The sequence below is a fragment of the Glycine soja genome, chromosome 11 (genome assembly GCF_004193775.1).
Source record: "Glycine soja cultivar W05 chromosome 11, ASM419377v2, whole genome shotgun sequence".
In the NCBI taxonomy this organism is placed as follows: domain Eukaryota; kingdom Viridiplantae; phylum Streptophyta; class Magnoliopsida; order Fabales; family Fabaceae; genus Glycine; species Glycine soja.
Window position 1 is genome coordinate 50,625,707 of NC_041012.1, and position 22,669 is coordinate 50,648,375.

General features: G+C 30.6%; 3 protein-coding genes across 3 annotated transcripts; 2 read left to right on the plus strand and 1 right to left on the minus strand.

The window, feature by feature from the left end:
* Nucleotides 1–612: 612 nt before the first annotated feature.
* Nucleotides 613–3,871, plus strand: LOC114377039 (triosephosphate isomerase, cytosolic). The gene is made up of 9 exons (XM_028335417.1): nucleotides 613–778; nucleotides 1,327–1,402; nucleotides 1,933–2,056; nucleotides 2,287–2,371; nucleotides 2,487–2,619; nucleotides 2,831–2,925; nucleotides 3,158–3,236; nucleotides 3,361–3,443; nucleotides 3,554–3,871. Exons 1-9 carry the CDS (start codon nucleotides 740–742, stop codon nucleotides 3,599–3,601), a joined length of 762 nt encoding a protein of 253 aa, XP_028191218.1. The 5' UTR covers nucleotides 613–739; the 3' UTR covers nucleotides 3,602–3,871.
* A 9,037-nt stretch (nucleotides 3,872–12,908) lies between these two features.
* LOC114377510 (probable serine/threonine-protein kinase PBL9) lies at nucleotides 12,909–15,986 on the plus strand. The gene is made up of 7 exons (XM_028336052.1): nucleotides 12,909–13,103; nucleotides 13,194–13,254; nucleotides 13,839–14,164; nucleotides 14,450–14,585; nucleotides 14,673–14,815; nucleotides 14,932–15,055; nucleotides 15,146–15,986. Exons 2-7 carry the CDS (start codon nucleotides 13,203–13,205, stop codon nucleotides 15,622–15,624), a joined length of 1,260 nt encoding a protein of 419 aa, XP_028191853.1. The 5' UTR covers nucleotides 12,909–13,103; nucleotides 13,194–13,202; the 3' UTR covers nucleotides 15,625–15,986.
* A 4,350-nt stretch (nucleotides 15,987–20,336) lies between these two features.
* On the minus strand, nucleotides 20,337–20,750 carry LOC114373396 (flowering-promoting factor 1-like). The gene has a single exon (XM_028330862.1). The coding sequence runs from the start codon at nucleotides 20,748–20,750 to the stop codon at nucleotides 20,337–20,339; it is 414 nt and encodes a 137-aa protein (XP_028186663.1).
* Nucleotides 20,751–22,669: the final 1,919 nt, after the last annotated feature.

The following is a 22,669-nucleotide window of genomic DNA, read 5'->3' on the forward strand; positions in this document are numbered from 1 at the left end:
ATTTGTGTTATAAAAGAATATTTTATTGAGAGAGAGATGAGAGATACCCTTAAATTAATTTCATTATTCTCAGAAATTAGTTTATAATTCTCTACTAGGAAATACTCCAAATTAAAAAAAAAAAGAGAAGAGAAAAACATATCCCAATCAGTTTACCTGCAGATATTGATATTAGAGTAAGTTAAAAAAACATATCATTTAATAATTTTCAGAAATATTTTATAAATATACTATTAAATAAAAAATTCTTACAGAAAAATATGTTTATAACACTTTATATTAATTTCCCTTTCAAAAAAAATTAATGGATTTATAATCATTTAATATTTTATTAAAATTCAACATGCATGGATATTTATACTAACATTATAGTATATATTTAATATATAAAGATAATAATTATTTAATTAAATTTTATTAATTTTCAAATTTGATAATATCTGACGCACATAATTGAAGGAAGTTTTTAACGTCAAATTTTTCTAAAATGATGTTTATTTATTATTTATGTACTGAACTAAACTAAAGTAGTTTTTTAAAAACAATTAATTTTTTTATTGTTAAAAAAGAGAGGCAAAGGAAACGCCCTAAAGCATATTCGGTTTATCCGCATTATTGTAAAGGGTGATAAGGCTGTTTGGACGGTCACACGCAGTTGTATTGTAGAACTGAACAAGGGTTTCTCTTTCTCTTTCTCTGTCTGCTTCTTCACTTTCTCTCGTTTCAATCGAAAAAAATCATGGGCAGAAAATTCTTCGTCGGTGGCAACTGGAAATGCGTATGTTTCAATCACTATCTTCACCATTTACCTTTTTTTTTTTTTTGCATGTCCGGTTTTGTTTTAATCTCGATGAGTGAAATCTCGGTAGTTCTACTCTACATGATCAACTTCGAAAATTGTTCTAATTCACAAGGCTGGGCTCTGAAACTATCGTAAGATTGTATAATCCTTATAACTATAAGATCCAAAGAGTTTAATGTCTGTTTGTGAATCATTTGATGCATGATACTATTTTTTTTCCCGATCTATCACGTACATAGTAATAGTGACACTCTTTGGACTAAGATCCTTATCCTCGTCAGGGATTTGTACAATGGAAACACACTTTGAATATTTTGTGATGATCTTGAAAGTATTTGTGTTTTTGTGAATGCTTTATGTGTAATCTGATGATGACAATTCTTATTGCCTGGTATTTTGTTTTGTTTTTCGTGGATCTGTTTTGGACATATTGTGGAAATAGCTAATTGTTAAATCAACCGGTGTTCTGAAATTCCTAAGTGATTCATCGGCGGAACTGATGCTTTGAATTGATTTTGTTGCAGAATGGGACCACTGAGGAGGTGAAGAAGATTGTTACTACTTTAAATGAAGCTAAAGTCCCTGGAGAAGATGTTGTAGGTGAGCCTTAGCTAGCTTCTGATGGGATTGCCTCTATTTGTGGAAAACATTTTGTACTTATCATACTCTTGCGATGGTCTCTCTGGCTAAGTAAATTTCACTGTTAATATGGATCATTTTTTGGCATTGGAAATTATAATCACAAAACTACTAAGTATTTAAAAGGTTCTAATTCTCTCTTTTTGAATTCAGAAGTACTTTTTTTTTTAAATGTAGCAATGATATGTGACGTAAATTCTTTAGATACCATATATGAGTGTTTCATGTGCTTATACTGTGTGCAATTTGCATTTTGCCTTTGGATTTAAAAAAATTCACTTGTATCATAACCTTTTTTTTTTTCTCTAAATAACAAGTTTCTGGCTCCCCTTGAACCTATTGCAATTTCTTTACTGGTATCTCATATATCCGTTGTTGGGTATTTCTCTTCAATTACTTCCTTTGCAAATAAGTTCATCAAATTATTTTTATCACCTCTTGGCAATGACAATGTTTTGACACGTGCTAATAAACCTGTTTGTCTTTTACAGAAGTTGTTGTGAGCCCTCCTTTTGTGTTCCTTCCTTTTGTAAAAAGTTTGCTGCGCCCTGATTTCCATGTCTCGGCCCAAAATTGTTGGGTTCGCAAAGGTGGTGCTTATACTGGAGAGGTTAGGTATGTTACCTGTTTTTTCTTCAATATTTTTCACTTGGTCAAGTGCTCTGCATTTAGTTATTTTTTGGCTAATGACTTAGTTATCTTCATTCGGTTCGGTTGAACCTTGTTATAGGACTGTCTAGTTCCCCGTCCCTGTGTCATCAGTGATATATAAATAGTGAGGCACATTTTCTCAAAGTTTTTACCCATCTTTTAATAGCTTTCCATTTTGTCTTTTGCATTAACAGTGCTGAAATGCTTGTTAATTTGGGAATTCCTTGGGTTATTATTGGTCACTCTGAACGGAGGCAGCTTTTGAATGAATCAAATGAGGTACAAAGTGTTCAATTGGCCTTGCTTTATATTCTCTTGTTAAAAAATTCTACTTTGTGAAGTTGCTTGTAATGGCAAAAACATAACATTTACTAAATATTTTACTGTCTATCAGTTTGTGGGAGATAAAGTTGCCTATGCACTTCAACAAGGTCTGAAAGTTATAGCATGCATTGGGGAAACTCTTGAACAGCGTGAAGCTGGTACAACAACGGCTGTTGTTGCTGAGCAAACAAAAGCAATTGCAGGTAGCTTTTTTTCTCCATATAAACAGGTTTAATTTTGTGCATATTCATTAAGTCGTGTTTTTATCTCTCAGATTTGTTCACAAATGCTGTTAGGAGGTCTTCGCAGTTCTTGTTAAAAAAAACTGTTCTAATTGCTTTAACAGATTATCATCTCATCACTTGCTATTTTGTTAGCAATCTATATTTTCGCTGACCTTAAGTGTATTTGCAGCTAAAATATCAAATTGGGACAATGTCGTTTTGGCCTATGAGCCAGTTTGGGCCATTGGAACAGGAAAGGTTGCAACTCCTGCTCAGGCTCAAGAGGTATGCTTGTCTATATTTTGTTAACAGTACTATTGTTTTGGTGAAAACTTGCTCGCCATTATGGTGATTATATTTTTGAATTTTATTGTTCTCACATATTCGAGATTGTGTAACTTTGTCTGATATCTTTTTGTTCTTTGCTCTTTTGCCCATTTAGACATTTGATACCTCGCATAATAGTGACTTGTAAATTGTGTTCTCTTTGACGATGTTTGTTGGTTGTTTGGCCTAGGTTCATGCTGATTTAAGGAAATGGGTTCATGACAATGTGAGTGCTGAAGTTGCTGCATCTGTAAGAATTATCTATGGAGGTAATCTTGCATCCACTTTACCCTGTATCATTGTATAATGTATCATATGTAGTTTACTTGGGGTTGTATGCCAATGAGTAAACATGGTGAGTTTCTTATCTAATGAAGCATTCATTAACTGCAGGCTCTGTAAATGGAGGAAACTGCAAAGAATTGGCAGCACAGCCCGATGTTGATGGATTTTTGGTTGGTGGTGCATCCCTCAAGGTGATTCCCCCCCCCCCCCCCCCCCCCCCAATTATTTTGGTTGTGGTTGGTTTTCTTTACTTCTTGCTTTGCATTTAAGCAACTGACTTTTTGTACTTGTCTGTAATTAGGCGGAATTTGTGGACATCATAAACGCTGCTACTGTGAAGAAGAATTGAAATTCGTAGTTAGGAACTGATAATGCTGCCTTTCAAGCTGCTTCGGAAATTGCTGTTTTTGAGTTTTGGTTCTGTGCTTTGTGGCCAATGTATTGAACTCTGTTTAGTACCTGAATAAACATGCTTTCCTTTGATCTCATCCATAGGCGATCAATTGGATTTTGATTAAATTTCTGATTGCAAAAATAGTGTAACTACCATAACATTTGGTGGGTAAATAATGTTGAACTTGACTGTACTTTTAATCGTCACTTTCTTTATTACTGTTTATGCACGCATCATTTAGATATAGAGGCTCTTTGTTAGTGGCCAAAGAAGGTGAAAAAGAAGTGAAATAAACAGTAAAATTTTGTGGGATTTACACCTTTACTTTCTACTTCAATTCAAAATTTTCATCGCTTTTCCTTTTCACTTTATCAAACATACACAACTTTGTGGGTTTGGTTCTCCTTAGGGTTGGGATGTATTTTGTACACTAGAGGTGAAGGATCTAACCCTAGATAGAGGTGTGTATGCTAATCATGTGAACTTCACAACTTTGGTATCGAGCAGTTAAGTTATAAATATTTACAGTTTAGGAGGCTAGTTTAGGCAAAACCCTGCAATGCACTTGTAACAGTGCCGAAGGCAATGCTTGGAATTAACCTGTTGTATGATTTTTATCTTAAAATTCTTAAATTGAGAAAGAAAATAAAGGGGGTTATTAGATATAAATTATTTAGCAACAAGTTAATAGATATAAATGACATCCAATTGTATTATAGTCTCTTAATTTAAAATTTTCCCATTTTAGTCTCTGCATATAATTTCTTAAAATCTCTTTTGGATTCATTTGGATATTGGCAAATCTTTTGGTGTGTATCAAATCTGGAAGGCACTGTGGTGTGCGGTTATTTTTCGTATATGGAAAGAACGAAACAACTGTGTTTTCACTTACCATATAGCTGGGTGGAAAACTCTGGTGCAGGATATCAATTTCTTGGTTTGGTCTTTGGTTTTTCGAGCAACACGGAGGCATGTTTGGCTTCTTTGTAATTGATGTATATGTTTGGTCTGTTATTGAGTCTATTGGAGAGGCTTGGGTGCATGATCAAATGCGGCTAACTACTTTTGCATGGTTATGATTCATGTGTGTTGGGTTGGGACTTAATACATCCAGGTCAGTTTGGTTAGCCTATATTTATAATAGTTCTGTTATTAAGATAGCTTAACCGTGGTGCTGATCGAATGTCTCTGTTAGCTACCTTTTGTAATCACCGTACCCCTGATACCATCATTTACATATTAATACGTATTTTGCTGATTTAAAAAAAAATCTTAAAATCTCAAACACACTAATTAGGATTTTATTTTATTTTTTTAAAAAAAAACATTACGATATATGCAAAATGTTTTTGTTTAGACTATAGAGGCCATATTCATTTTTTAGACCTTTTAAGTAAATTTTGTGAATTTTTAATTTTGATTATACGTGTACAATTGTATGTTAAGATGTGTTTTTCTCTTTTTTTATATGAAGTTATGTGACTTTAGGGAACTTTTAATATTGTTTGCCAATATAGGTTATTCTTTACCTTATTTATGGTGAGGATAAGATTATTACTATCATGGTCATGGGGCCTGTATCGTTTTTCTTTTCATTATACTAGTGTGTTTGGATTTGGATAGAAAAATTTAAGGGAGTAATTCAATTGAAGCGAGAATTTATAATTCTTCACTTTAAATATATTTTAAAAGTATTTGATATTCTAATAATTTTTTTGAAGTGCTTTAATTGCCTATAATTATAGAATTTTAAAATTTCATCTTAAAAAGTAAAAATAAAATAAAGAAATCTTTCATGTTCTCTCCCCCCCCCCCCCTTCTTTTTTCTTGTTCTTTCCTCTCATTCAATTTAGTCTCTAGATTTGTATGTTGCCATCATTTTTATCCCTTAAATTTTTTGAAGTTTCATTTTAAGTCCTTGTAATTGTCTAATTGATCTGTTTTTTCTCATTTTGGTCCATAAATTTATATTCTTATTAATAGTACTTAAGTTTCTGCACTAGGTACACAAATGAAAAAAAGCAAATTATTTTCAAAGACTTTTTTTAGTTTTTCATAGTTTCAGAGAGTAAAATAACGAGATACAAATTTAATGATTAAATTGATCATTTACTAAAAAAATGCCCTATGCAAAGTATAAATTTAAAGTTTAAGAAATTTAAATTGCTTTATCCAAACAAAATATTTAAAAAATAAAAGAAATTCAGTTAAAAGCAATTCGTATCCTAGGTATTTTAAGATTGTGTGGATAAAGTTTTTGAAAGAAGAGATGTTGTAATACAAAGTTTCTAATTTTGTCAGGTTGAACTTCATTTAATGTTTAAATGTTAAGTTTGAAAACATATTTTATGTTTACAAGTTTTTCAGTTTAAAAAATATATATAAAGTATAACTTAAAAGCATAAATTCCTTTTAAAACTATGTACTTCCTCGGTTATCTTTTTCTTCTTTTATTTTAAGGTTTTTATGTAAAAACTAAGAAATATGATCAATTTTATTGATCTTAATAAAATATTTGTAATGTTTTTTATTTTACCATTTTTCAATTGTACTCCATATTAAACGCTCATGGATAAATTAAGTAAAGATTAGGTAGAAAGAAAATGCTATAATTCACAAAAAAAAAATATTATCTTAAACTTTGAAATGATAAATAAATACAAATGTTTTTTCTTCAAAAATTAAGAAGGAACGGAAGAAAGAAGTAATTTTTTAACAACAAATACCATATGAAGAAAATGAGCAAATTGCTAAAGCGTTTGTATACACTCCTCATCCGGGCAGCACAATGCATATGAAAATTATTTAGTGTTAGTGCTGTAAGACATTTATATTTCAGTTGAAAGGGCTAAAAGTATTTTTTATTTTTAATAATGCTTTTTTTCTTCCTAACATGAATTAAAATTTGCAAAAATACTATTGAAGCAACTTTATTTTAGTTTCAAAAGCAAAAGCAATGATGCTTTGCCAAGGACAGGATGACTTTCTTTTGTTCATTCACAAGTTTTGAGCCCCATGGCCATAGATCACTATGCTTATTGCTTAAAAGCGACTGGGCCATAAAGCAAAGACTAACTAGATCAGTTAATGGAAAGAAAGAAAAGGTAAAATGAAATAATTAAAGGTTAGCAACATTCATATATACTTTTTTAGTAACAACATTCTTAAAGTTCAGCTACCCGCACATGTACACTACACATGAAGTCTTCAAATTGTAGCCGAGTTGGTTGAGTCATTCATCTACTTATTGCACGGTTCACAATTTTTCAACATACTGTCTCAGCTCATTATTTGATGTTGGTTTGGTCCCCACTAAATCAATCAATTGGAGGCCACTTTACATGTGACCAAAGTCCATTGCAGCTATCATCTGTTCACATTCACAACCCAAAACCCCCCCCCTTTTGGGATTCATGAGTAGTAAAGCACACATATGCCACGGTCTAACTTTCTTATAATGTTATATAAATAGTTGTTTATCTATTAAGTTGAACCTAAATTTAATGGTGATACACTTTTTATCCTTTGAGTGCATACTTCTTTTTCTCATTAAACCTTCATATCAAATAACATAAGTACATTTTCTCTTTAATTAATCATTCATTCAAATAATTTTCTATTACCTTTTTTATTTTTTAATTAATGTTCATATTTCATTAGTCAACATATGTTTAATAAAATCATTTATAAATTACTATTGAAATATTTTTTTATTAATTAAATCAAAACTTTAGAATCAAATGTTTTGAATTTTTATATTATTCATTTAATTTATTACTAATAAAATTATCATCCATTAATCAAATTAAACTTAAAAATATTTTATTTAAGTATATGTAAAAGCATTCCTTTATTGTATGAGATAATTCATAATTATGTTTAATTGATTTATCTTTAGAATTACAATAAAAAGCAATAAATAAATAAATTTTGACTATATAATATAATTGGATGAAAATCAAAATTCCATCTTCTTTTTTTGTTAACAAATCGTGACTTTTATACCTTAATTTCTATAATTATTCTACATGACTTTATTATTATTTTTTCTTTCTTTCAGCTTACGTGTACTCCGTGCTGTAAGAAAATGACAAGCAAGAAAAAAAGTTTGGTCACGCATCGCAGTGCCATTGCAGACCCATGCAACTTCTCACGTCAAAGTGCAATTTTGGACCATTAAATCATATCCATCTGTTTGCTTTTTACTTTGCAGTTCCATCTTCCATGTCACGGGTTGTTTGATTTTCATTAATAGAATAATATTTATATAAAATATTGAATTTAATTAAAAATATATTAATGATATAATTTGTTATGCTATTCTCTAATAATAAATTATCATATATAATAAATAATTAATTTTTATAATAATTATTTTAAAAATCACACCTAAAATAATTTTTGTTCATTAATAATAAAAAATGATCAAATATAAATTAAAGATTTAATTTCCTTTATGAAAATATTTTTTATTTTATAATTTTATTGGGATAATTAAATAATTAATACTTGGGGTTTGATTAGTATATATTCACATTTGTCTTTGTATTTGAATCTTTATAATTTCTTTATGTAAAAACTTGAAAATATTGATTTTTCATGATTGTTTAATGTTTGATTGATGTAAATGAAGTTTTATTTTAGATTTTACTATTTCATAATTGTACATATTATTATATAATTTTGTTATCACTTGCGAGTAGGGAAGGTCGGACTGTCTATTAGAAGGCCTATGGTTTAATTCCTTTAAGTTCTAACTTCCACTTGTTTAACAAAAAAGATAAATTTCAGTTTTTTTAAAAAACTTTTTTCGTTAAATAAGTGAAGTTATAGGCCTTAAAAAATTATTTAAATTTGACAGACTAACCTATTTAACAATAATAATTTTAATAAAAATATTTTTATTAATATAATACATAATATTATAATTATTCAAATGAAATTATAAAATATTTTAGTGATATGACAATTTGAATTATTTTAATGTTTGGAATAGATTAATTGTTATAAGCATATATGTGTAGTAGGAACAATGACTCTTTTCTTTTAGTGAAGCTTAAATTTTTTTATTAATATGTTATATGTCATATTTATAGACAAATTTTGACTATATTTTGTAATTTAAAATTATCTTGTTATTTTTAATAAAAATATTTGACTTTGTTAAAGAAAAAATAAAAATGCAACACATTTAATTTTAGTTAACATATAAATAACATTAAGTTGTTGCTTCACATTCTAATATTTTAATACATAATAACTTTATTATTATATAATAATTTATTATACTTTTTAATACAAAATAAATCTTTAAATAGATTAATGGAAAAATCAGATTTATATAAAAGTTCAAAGACATATAAAATAAAGTCATAAAAAATAACAAAATTAGATTTGATCCATAAAAGATAAAATAAGTGAGACTAAACTCAAGTATGGTTTGGCCTAACTTATTTTTTATCTTACTCGTGAGCAAAAACTAGTATACCCACATTTACCAATAATATATTAAAATCAGACTTTAGTCCTTTTACTTTTCTATTACATTATTTTTTTTATTTGAGTTTTTCTTTTTATCTATTGTGAGCGTAGAAAAATTACGCTATTAGTCAATTAAAAAACACAAAAAGAAAGCACCAATAATTCTTACCCTTTTTTTTGTCTATTTCTTTTTCTCTCACACACGTACATCTGTAAAGTTGTTGGCCAATTGCCATTATTTTTTATTTGGCCAGTAAGTTTTGTTTGTGAAAATCAATATGATTTTAAAATTGAATTGATCGCTGAAACGGTCAAAACATTGATTTAAAATTTAAAAGTTTAATCGTAATTGAATGATAGTTGAATTGATATTAATAAAATAATAATAATTAAATAATTTATGAAAATACTAAATAAATATAATATTACATAACGTTATAATATTAAAAATTAAAATAAAATATCATTTTACAAGTTCTTAGCATTCAAAATATATATAAAAGTCTAATAAAATATACCATAATGCTAAGGACAATAATGAGTTTACATTAGAATAAACAACACAAATTAGTAGTAAGGATAAAAATTACAATATTAAATTTTAAAAACACAATAATATATCTTGTTTTATCAGTATATAAATAACCAATAGTAGTAATGTAAATATATTTTTCGTTATCTTTAGTGACTTTGTTCATAGTATTTTTTATTTATTAAAATATATAATTTAATATATTATTTAATAATTTTAACTTTTTAAATACACTAAATGACTAATTTATGTATAGTAATGTAACAGCTTAAGGAGTTTTGTTTGTCCTCTTCATTTCACGATTAATTTTTCTAACTTTTTAACTTTAATCAAAGTCCTTTATTTTTATTTTTTTACTTTCCAGGCATCAATGTGATAATAGCAGGTTTGCAGACTTAGTACAATGTCAGCTTTGCAGGCTTGCGTGTCTAAATTGTAGTAGTAGAACACGTTCAGTTCACGGAAACATCTTTTTAGAAACTGCTGGACCGGTTAGTTGGTTGTCAGATTTCAGGGGTCATTCGGACCGGACTACAAACCGGTTTACGGTTCAACCGGTAGAACTGGTCGGTCCAGACCGGTTTTCAGAATCTTGAAAACCAAATGAGTCCATTTCGACCACAGATTTAACAATCTAATTGTACAAGCTTGTAGCTGCATTTGTCCATTCATTGTGTCGCACACCGAATATCTGTGGCCTCTGTTTACCTGTGCACATCTCAATTCCTTATTGTGAATTTTTTTCATCTGTTAGCTATCATAATGGTAACTCGTACGTGAATATTTAAACAAGGATACCTGGATACCCCTTTTATCATATTTTACTATCAATTATATCACATGTTATAGTTACAGAATTAACATGAATTGGGTCTAAGAAAAATAACTAATTTTCCACCAAACACGATATCTATAGGAAACCAAACAAGAAAATAAAATAGCATAAAGATGTTTACCTATATGAATGTAAGAGAAGATAAAAAGAAACAAGAAGCAGGCTGCACAAAGTGAAAAGCAACATCTCCAGATATGGTAAGTTAGTAAAAAGCTAGAAAAGCTCATTTGAGAAGAATAAAATAAAATGAAAATGAGAAAATAGTTCAATATCCCAACTGGATTAATAATGGCTAGGCCAAGTCGCAGGTTTACCAACCTAATCTAGTTGGAAAATCCTGAACAGAATTGAATGGTTATTTTCCATTTCCAGTGAAACATCGTGTTTTGTCGTGTTGCGTTTTCCTCTATGAAACATTTGCCTAAGTATTTATGCTGAGTTCCTGCACATGCGCGTGAATGTTGGCAATTAAGTATTACATATAATTAAAAATTCCAGCTACTTGTATCTGAATTTGCTCCATGTATTCTATCCAAGGTTGGTAAACGGAAAACGTGGATCTGGCCACATCAAATTTTGTTTCCACCAAACGCTAAAAATTAAAAATACTCATAGCAGTACATCTGTTATGGATTGTCGTCGTATGTGGTCTGTAATCAAACATGAAGCATTCAACAATATGATTTTTTTTTACTAAAATGTAGCTTTAGTTCATGTATAGTTTCATTTGAAATGTCCACGAAACACTTGCTATTGCTAATATTATGAGTAGAGATAGATAAAAATAAAACTTGGAAATGACGAGACAATGTAAAATTAAACTTTGACATGAGAGGACCCATATCATAGAGGGTTGCATCTAATTCAAACGGCAAGTAATACATCCAACTTGCAATCTCGTTGGACCCTCTTCATGAATGTGCACGTGATGATGCTTACCCTCTTAATGTTATCAAACGTAGCAATAGCATGTCCATCCTCTGCGGTTATTAATAGGGTTAAGAGAAACATCTACCTTATTTTTCGGTGTTTTTGCAAGATAAAATAAAAGAGAGACGGACAAAAAAAGTTATATACATAATGAATAGTTTAATGGTCAGTTTTTAACTGAATGAATAGTTTAAATTTTACACTTTACCAATGCAATTTTTAAAATTTATTTATAGTTCTCTTTAATTTTATTTTATTTTTACAACAATTGCTAACCACAAAGATACTAAAAGAAAAAAAAAGTGTATATGCATGATTAATGTAAATCTGTTAATTTTTATAATAATCAACTTAGAAGTTATATCCTTTTGAAGTTTGTCGATGACTCGATCTGTTATATGAATCATAGAGAAATTTATATATATTAATTAAAAGGGAAAGAAGAATGGTTTGGCATATTAAATAATGGTAGTACTGCTCAACAAAATGAAAATCAAATTTTGTCAAGAGGCATTATTCCGTTGATTACAACATGATAGGGACTCCATGCTTATTATATTAAGGATTTTGTTGAAACAAACAATCTGACTTTGATCTCATATTTAACCTAGGGAATTTGGGAATTGGGAAGAAGAAAATATTGGCCTCTTATCCTTCCTTCCCTCGTGCAAGTATCGTACGGTCAACAGTTGAAGTCAATATTGTAAACATATACAGGGGCAAGACAAGACAAGGAATAAGGTAGGAGCCCATAAATAAATTAAAAAAGAAAAGAAAAGAAAAGGACAGGGAAGACTAGAAGAGGCCACTAACCAACAGGATGCAAAATGACATGGAAATTTGGAAGCTAAGGTTAAGAGACCGTGAATACCTACTTTTGTTGTTGTTACTTAGTTTGTTTTCAAAACTTTTTTTAAAAAAAGGAATATTCATTAAAAAAAAGGATGTTTCCCCCTAATTGAAACAAAAGAAAAGGAGAAAATATTAAATTGTCAAAAAAGAAAAAAAAATGTAAAGCTTTTTGAAAGAAAAATAAATAAAAATGCTTTAAAAAACAATTATTTTAATTTTACTATTAAAATACTGTGTAACAAAGAACATTGCAATAGGATGGGGGATCCTCGCATCCAACAAGAATCTAATTTCTTTTGTCAAATTTGAATAATTTTATTATTATTTTTACTGTAAAAACAACTGTGTATTGTTAGTGTAAAAATCAATTATAAGATAATTATAGTAAAAGTTAATAAATTTATTATATATGTTTATTTGTATTTGAATAATAATATAAAATTATTTTATAGGATGAATGGATAGCTTGTGTTTTCATAAAAAGAATTAAGTAAAGATGAGATTGGAAGAAAGTAAAGTAGACAAATAATAGTTATAATTATTTATTAAAAAAAGATTTGGATTTGGATGTGGAGTAAGGTGGTTTGATGATTGATGATTGATGATTGATGAATTGATCCAGGTTGTGACAGGACAAGGACGAGTGTAGGCCGTGTATGAGATTGGAGAAAAATACAATCAACACAATGAATGTCACTGCTTCATTCGTCCCCCTTTTCTTTTCCTATATTTATCTGTTAATATTAATTTTCTAGTACCACCCAAAACAAAACACGCACAACCTCTCTCTGTTTTTTGGAGTCAGCTTCTCTGCAAACTGCATACAGGTTCTTATCCTTTTCCTTCACCTTTCAATCTCAATTCCTTCTTTTTTTCTTTCTTTCTATTTTTCAATTCAACTTTCATGCTTTCTGCAGGATCGCAACATGGGAGTTTGTTTGAGCGCCCAAATTAAAGCTGAAAGCCCATTTAACACTGGTATCTATCTTCCTCTTCAACGCCCTGTTTTCCATTCATTCATCTTTCGGCCCTTGTGCTTCCATCTTCATTACTTTTAGTTTTGGCTATTCTCACTTTCCTTTCGTTTTGTTCAAGTTTAGTCCTTTCCTTTTCCCCCCACTATTGTAAAGAAACAAAAATTTATTTTGTAAATTGGAGTTAAGCTTCGTTTCCCTTACCCTCCTCTTCCAATTGTTCGATTACACTCTGTTCTGTTGCTTAATGTTTGCTTGTTCTCTGCACAAATATGAGAAATCGATTTCGGTAACTCTGCTTTCTCAATTTCAATCGTCTCCTAGTAGTCTTTAAAGCTTAACCTTAACACTCTGAATGTATCAATGTGATCGATTGCATTGTCTAAACTTAATTGAAGATGCACTTAAGATAACTCAGTGGATGCTGTTACATTTTATTTTTTTATCGGCAAATTGTTAATTTAATTGTTTTTAGTTTTTTTCCCTTCTCCTTTTACCACCCAACCAACCTTATAACTTCTAATGTTGTTACATTTGATTTGGTATTGGTGAACGTTTAACGGTAATGGATGTGGTTTGGTTTGGCAGTGTTCAATTCAAAGTATGTGAGTACAGATGGAAATGATCTCGGTAGCACAAACGATAAGGTTTCAGCAAACTCAGTTCCTCAGACTCCTCGGAGTGAGGGTGAGATCTTGCAGTCATCCAATTTAAAGAGCTTTACCTTGTCAGAACTTAAGACGGCCACTAGAAATTTCCGTCCAGATAGCGTGTTAGGAGAAGGTGGTTTTGGATCAGTTTTTAAGGGGTGGATTGATGAGAATTCATTGACCGCTACCAAACCTGGCACTGGCATTGTTATTGCTGTTAAAAGACTTAATCAAGATGGCATCCAGGGTCACAGGGAGTGGTTGGTAAGTTTAATCCAATCCTTTTTTTCACACTTGATACTAATTAAGAAGTAAATGCTTCCTGTCTTACACTAGTAAGCGCAATTCACGGTTAATGATTCTCAAGTTGCCTAATGTGTTCCATGCTCTTCTATGCCACACTGATGTTGTAATTTGCATCAGTACATTTTAAACCTGTTACATTTTTTTATACAATTATATAGCATTACTTATGGTTGGAAATAGGAAGAGTTTATTTTCAGTGGTTTAGATGTGCTTGCCTAACTGTGTTTCTGTTTTCACTTTTAGGCTGAAGTCAACTATCTTGGACAGCTTTCTCATCCTCATCTAGTGAGATTGATTGGGTTTTGCCTTGAAGATGAACACCGCCTTCTCGTCTACGAATTTATGCCACGTGGAAGCTTGGAAAACCATTTGTTCAGGAGTGAGTTTTCTTCCTCTCCCATCTTCTCACAGTTTTAATTAACTTGGGAAGTCTGTATAACACTGGGAATATGTATGGTTGTAACAGGAGGCTCATATTTTCAACCACTTTCTTGGAGCCTACGTTTGAAGGTTGCTCTTGATGCTGCCAAAGGGCTTGCATTTCTGCACAGTGCTGAAGCAAAAGTGATATATAGAGATTTTAAGACTTCAAATGTCTTGCTGGATTCAGTATGTGAACTTTGAATCTTTTTCATTGAATGCATAATGAAAGAAAAAAAGATCTGACGAGTGTAGAAACCATTTGGATAGCAGATCTGAAATATGTGTTGTTGATTTGATCACAGAAATATAATGCAAAACTTTCTGATTTTGGGCTGGCAAAGGACGGACCAACAGGAGACAAAAGTCATGTCTCCACCAGGGTAATGGGAACATATGGATACGCAGCACCTGAATATCTAGCCACAGGTATTGTTGGGTTCATATTACAGAAGCATTGGTGAATCATTTCATCTGAGTTTGTGAAGTGGCTAAAAAAACAAAACATTTTAACTGTAGGTCATCTTACTGCCAAGAGCGATGTGTACAGTTTTGGAGTTGTCCTGCTGGAAATGTTGTCTGGGAAGAGGGCAGTTGACAAGAATAGACCATCTGGACAACACAATTTGGTGGAATGGGCTAAACCTTTCATGGCAAACAAGCGTAAGATATTCCGCGTGTTGGACACCCGGCTCCAAGGACAATATTCAACAGATGATGCCTACAAGCTAGCCACCCTTGCCTTGCGCTGCCTATCAATAGAATCCAAGTTCAGGCCAAACATGGACCAAGTGGTTACGACATTGGAGCAGTTGCAGCTTTCTAATGTAAATGGAGGGCCTCGTGTTCGTAGAAGAAGTGCTGATGTTAATAGAGGCCATCAAAATCCTTCTTCTGTTAATGGATCTCGAGTTCGTAGAAGAAGTGCCGATGATATTAGCCGTTTGGAGACTCCCAACGCTTATCCCCGACCCTCTGCATCCCCTCTTTATACTTGACATTGCAAACACACACACCCTTCAAATTTATCATCATGCAATCTGTTTCGGGTGATCACATCCACGATCTCAGGCACCTGTGTAGCTATTAGCCTATTACTCTCTAGTACTGTACATATCGTATTTCACCTAATATATTCAATGTTGCTAGTCCACCAATTAATATTTCACATATCATATTTTGTGTAACTACTAAACTAGATTGCATTTGTATTATAGCTCTGGTTAGCTCATTTTTGTTCTTGTCTATATTAGGGTGGTGTATTTCTTAGTCTATTTTGTAACACCCAGTTGCCTTATGTGACTTCTACATCAAACATACCAAATAGTAGTTCATTTAAAGACTTGTGCCCTATTCTATTTGTTTCCATTCTTTCATGCTTCATTCTTGTGAACATGGACTCAATTCTGGCCATGAAATGGGGAAATTTTGAAATATGTTGCGAATATGAAACAAAAGTTCAATTTGAAGAGATGGGTCAACAATGAATATTGAAGCAGTTTGGTTAGAAACAATCAATCACATGTAGCATGCAGGTAATTATGAAAGAATCACTTGCCAAAGAAGAGAACAAAGACATAAACCTACCCGTTTCCATTTGAAAAGGCATAATCATGGAAGCAACTTTTTTCTTGAATGCAGTTTGGTTACGACATCAGGATTTTAAAGAAAAAATGATTTGTTGTTGGAATTTTATGATTTTAGCTTAACTATAATGTTTAATTGATTACACTGATAGGTTTTGGATAAAAGAATGTTTAAAATGGTTTGATCGGTTTAGTTCATAAATATTCTGATAAAAAAAAATGTCAGAGCTATAAGCAAAAGAAATCTGCCAGAATGTCCCAAGCATAACAATTAAAAAGTTAGACTTGATTTAAATAAAAATTATTATAAAAACTAAAATTATACTATATTATTAATAATAAACGAGCTAATTAATCCTAAAAATGGTTGATACATTAAGGAAAAGTACAGCCCAGTTTTCCTCGGTTCATACGGTATTTGGGTTTGAACCCTGATATTAATTCTTCATTTCTTTGAATAATATTTTTCTAATAATTATTTTATTAAAGATATTTATGTTAGAGCACATCTGATAGGTATTTTTACATCTTGATCTTAAATGCAAGAATTGATCTTGCTAAGATCTACCATTAGGGGTAAGGGCTTGATCTCTAGTATGACAATGTTGTTCTGGTAGAAGAATGCTTAAATAATATTTTAATGTCTCACACCACATCATGCATGATTAGTTTTTTTTTACTCTTTTGAAATCCAACTGTTGGGAAGTGGGAAGGGAGAAGGGAGAGTCTAGTTTTTTTTTTTTCCTCTTTAAATGCAACGGTTATAGTAGTAAACTTTTAATTATTTAATTTTTTTATATTTTAATTAATTATTTTCTTCATTCAAAATTATATAACTAATTATTTTTAATTTATTCTAAAATAAATTATAAATAAATATTAGAATATAGGTCCCTTGTGGATTAAAAAAATGATTTAAGATTACATACCTTGATTTTGTATTGAAGTAAAAAATTGATTTTTTTTTAATAATGCCACATCCATCAAAAAGTTAGCATGACAAATCTTGATGTCCAAATGCTTGGAGATGTTCTTACAAGTTACGAATAAAGGACTCTTGGTATGAAAGGAGAAATATTGTTATGAATGCAAGAATAAGGGGAAAAGAACAGCCTAGCTTGGAAGGCTAGAACCTCCATAAGAAAAAAAGATACTTCGAGGGCTAGAACTTCCATAAGAAAAAAAGATAAGGAATAAACTTGTATTATTTGTGCGCCCTCCAATACATTCATGTTTACTCCTATATATATGCATCAATGATGCTGTGATTTGAAAAGAAGATAACAGAATTCTAGAGAATTCTAGCAATAACAGAATTTAGACAGCAATAACATAAATTTAGACAGGTATCAAACAGTAATATTCCTTGTCTTGACACCCCAGCATTCCCTTAACATAATGGATTACACAAAATTCCTTAGGTGCTGAGGTTTGATGATCTTTCTAGTGGGCCTCTGATGTATGCTAGTGATTGCTCCTATCGTGCTTGGTTGTATTGTATCTGATGGTGGTTGCCGTGTTACTCCCTCCATAACAAATATTTTGCATACCTATTACTTGTGTATGCACTAAATGGACTTGTCGGCTTTAACCTGTTATGTTAAACAATTTAAGAGTTGTAATTGTTGGGTTAAGACAAGTTGTATTTATTGTTTATCTGGTTTAAACATATTACCCCTGTTACTTTTTTTTGTTTAGTAGAAACCAAAAATTCAATAATTTTTTTTATTCTAATAAAAATTGTAAAATTTCTTATTTCACTTCTTTCTCTTTCCACTTCACAGTAAAATATATGTATAAAATAATTAAAATAAAAAATAAGTAAGTCTATAATTGATAAAAGAATAGTTAATATTATCTTAAATATTAAATAGGAGCAAAAATTCTCTTAATATCCAACAATTAAAAAGAAAATGAGGATGTATGAAGTAGTGTGACAAAGACCGACATTCACACACAAATTAAAAAATTTCCTCTCATTTCTTAACAATTTAAACACAACCAAACCACCCTAAAGGAAAAGGAACAAAGATAACAAGTTTAAAAAAACTTCCTCCGAACATGGAGAATTCTACAAAATGGAGGGAAGTTATTTTTTAATGTTATATATTTTTATGTAATATACAAAATACAAAAAAAAATTGTTACTAAAAATATTATAATAAAATTTTAAATTTTTAAATAACTATTTTTATTATATAATTTTAATTTTCACTCTTTTTTATATTTATTTAAAATAATACTTCACACCAACAAACATTAGTGATTGAAAAACTCAGACACATATTTCGTTTCAATAACGTAATTAAAAAAAAACAGTACAATAATTTTTCTTTACTTTTCATTCTTTATCCATTCAAAGAATATACAATTCTTTTCACTTTAAGTCACACATTTTTTAAAAGAAATAGACTAATGCGATTAATAGAGTACACCTTCAAAGACTTATTTTAAAATTTTAAATTTCAAAAACTAATATAAATACACTTTCAAGAACTAAAATTATAATTTAGTAGGTAAGAAAAATAATTAAAATTTAACAAAAGTTAAACATATGGATAATACTTATCAATGAGTACATTTTCTTTTTCATGTCACTTTTATCCTCTTTTTTTAAATAAACTTTTCTGTATATGTTTTTTATTTCTTGTTATTTCTCTTTTATTTTTACCTCAAAGCATTCAAAATAGGATGGATGAACATCACTTCTCTTTACATATTAACATAAATTACAAAGGTTAACTTTTTTGAAATTTGATTTTTAAATGCTGAATAAAAGTTTGAGTGGTTGAGGTCCTTTCATTTATTTTGCATTAAGATTTTTAGCCCTTTGACAAAAATTGTCCAATCAATATTTTTAGACTTTTTTTAAAATATAACTTTTAATTTCTGAAATCCCTTTACTCAAAGCAATAAGTTAATCCTAAATTATATATAGTGGAGAAATAGTATTATTTATTTGTTTATTAAAGCTGCAGTGGAATGATAAACAGGGGAGACGGGGGTAGAATAATTGGTACGACATCACAGGGCAGGCAGTGATATTATCTAATATATCAATGCATGTATGGCTCACTCGTTACGTCTAATCAGAAGGTATGATTCTCTTCACTTTCGCTGTTTTGTACTCTGCCGTTGCAAATCTCTCCCATTCCCCAAAAGCTCTCCAGTCTCCAGAAAAAAAAAAGTGTCTTTCCTTTATTATTATGAACTGGGACCACTCAGCACAGTAGTGGATTTTGTTTGACCATATGATACAATTTATTATTTTATTTTGAAACTAGCTCTATGACCATCCATAGCCTTTATAGACCCAAAATGATTCCCTCTTACCAAGATATATCAGTTAGTACAAAAGTACACTTGTGTTGCTGCAGCCTATCTAAGATATTGCATCATCTAATTCAGCTTTTTACAACAGATACCCTGATTCACTCTCATCAACGCATGCCCTCCTACACATAATTCCACTAAAACACTCCTTTCTTTGCTTATTTACACTCCTACCATTAGTTCCTTCCCAACTTATCATTGTAACTATCTAGTTATCTAGTTGGCCTTGATCCGCGCGCGCAATGGACACATAACCGAACGTACTAGTTTGTTTTGTTCCCTACATTAATTAATGAGCAGCACATTAGGGTTTTAAAAGTAACTTTTGCATGTAATGCACAGTGAACAGAATTAATATATAAAGAAAAAAGTTAAAGAAGCTAGCTACTACCTGAACCTGTACCCACAAAAAATTACTACTCAACAACAGCAGTGCTGTCTCTTTCAAGTAGTTTCAATATTCAATTCAAACAAAGAAACAACCAAATTAATTAGCACACATAAATTTAACCTCAATAATTAATAGAATAGTAGTGAAGAATTTGGATCAACACATGCAAGTTGCAACAGTACTACAAGCCTGAGCTCAATTTGCCACAACAAAGTTCTACAAAGCGAAAAGCAAGGAAGGAGTCATGAGAAGCCAAAGTGGGAAGCAAAATGCATGGCTCTATTAATTGCTTAAAATAAAAGGGCATGTTAGGGTAGGGTCGTAGCTAGGGATAAGAACTTGGTGAAGCTAACTAGGGATCAAGAAGGTAAGAACTAAGAACCCATTAGGGCATGAAATCTTAACTTGAAATATCGTTGTCACAATAGTCTTGGTATTGCATAGTGGGGTCACGAACTTGAAAGAAAGAGCGATTTTTAACGACGATGTCGTAGAAGTGGAAGTGCTTAAAGTTGGAGAAGTTTTTGGGGAGGGAGATAAGGTGGGAGGAGGTGTCTGAGCGGTGGAACTGGATGAGGTCAGAGCGGTCCGAGTCACGGTAGCGAGTCCAACCGAGTTCAGTGAGTCGCTGCTCGAGTTCGGCGTAGGAACGAATGACCTGGTTGCTTGGGAGATACACCAAGACTCTTGGTCTTGCACCGGGTGCGGTGGCTGTACCAGGTTGTCTTGGCTCTTTCTGCTCGAAGGATTCCCTTGTTGGGTTTGTTATGAGCCTCGCCACTCCTTTCTTGTCAAAAACCCAAACACCAGACATTGCTGCCACACTCTCTTTTCCTTTCTCTCTCTCTCTCTCTCTGTTTTTCGTCAATGTATGATACAACGACTACTACACCATGATATCACTCGATCTGCTCTTGCAAGCGTCTCACGTGATTCGCTTTCTTCCTCTCACTCCAGCCATCACGATACATATATAAATGACTCGCTTACTCAACACTCAAGAGGTACTCTCCCTTTCTATGAAGAAAAAAAATATCAAATCAAAGAGAATTTTAATTGAGAATAAAGTAAGAGAATTTTTTTAAACTTTTTGCGTCTCCAAATCATTTTTTTTCTCTCTTTTACTCCAACCAAACAATAAAAAATTAAATCATTATCTGTGTTCTTTTTTCTTTTCTTTCGTCCAAATATACCAGTAAAGTTGTATAATAGGTAAAACCCTTATATTTGTCTAAATAATTCATTAATCATTTGAACGAACCTCCTTATATTTGACTTGTGATTTTAATAGCTCTTTTTGTTTTCACTCTTGTTACAGTTGGATATCTTTATTTAATTAGTTAACTTTAAATTAAAAACAAAATTAATTTAAGGGATTGTTCCAATTGAACAAAATATTGTCTTGCATACCAATGGAAGTTGGATCAAGAAGAAGGTTAAGGTTAGTCTCTCATTGGTGAATTAATATTTGAATCTTATTAAAAAAGATGTCTATATTTAGTGTGTCTAAAAAAATTTGTCTCTAAAGTAGGAGAGATGAGAGAAAAAAAATAGTCTTACATATGACATTGTAGGTTTTAATTTCTATTCAAATTTTTTTTAATAAGAACAAAGGTAAACTGGAACTAATTATAACTAAAAATAGATAAATTTAACAATTGAATACTTTTAAATAATTCAATTATATAAGAATAAAATTAATAATTAAACCTTAAAAGTGTGACATTATTTATGCTAATTGTAAAGACCCAGTTGATCCAGAAGAAATTGGACGTTTTAACTTCATATATACTACGAAAATTGATACAATTGTTTTTCCATTAGTATAAATTCAGTTTGTTGAATGACTATATCTAACGCAAGTTTTTAAATAAAAAATGTTTCATCACTTTCAAGTTTCATCCATTTGATGCCAGATTTCCATATTCTACGATTTTATTTCATCAAAAGGCCACAAAGCATGGAGATGAAGCAGTTAAACGTCGCTTTAATTTTCATGTGACGAGATGCCCCAGGAGTCCATCATCATAAGTGGTAAGGTATTCATGTCAAAACTGTATTTTGTCACTATTAATATTAGTGTGCGCATGCTGAATCAAACTGTTCATTGTTTTGTTTTATTCTTAGCATTTTGGGGCCAAACACATTTACTCACGACAGAATTGATGGTTCTCGTTTTTTTTTTAATGATTGGTTTAATTAAGTTTAGGAGATGCTAATAGCATTTTTTAACCTACTATTTTGAATTCATTATTTATTATTGGTTAAATTTTTTAAAAAATTATCATTTTTTTATAGGTTTCATTTCTAATTTAATGATTTTTTTAAATTTTATAATTTTTAATAAATTTCTATCAATAAAAGAGTGTATTAGAAAGTATGTTGCTAACACTCATTTTAAGTTTATTTGATATAAGTAGAATTGAAATAAATTGTATTATAATAACAATTTTAGATTAAGTTCTATTATTTGGTTGGTTTAGTTATAAATTTAAGTTCGATCCACTACATTTATTTGTAGTTTGACTTGACACGGTGATTCATGACATCGTGATTCATATTTTTTAGCCATAACATTTCATTTCGTTTCTACACATTTATAGCACATTAGGGTATAGACATTTTATGATCATAAAGTATTTAGGTTTTTTTCTCTCGTAAATTGCATTTTTTTATTTATCTATCGAGTATGAAGGAAAAATTCCAATCCTTAGATAAGATAAAGGCTAATGG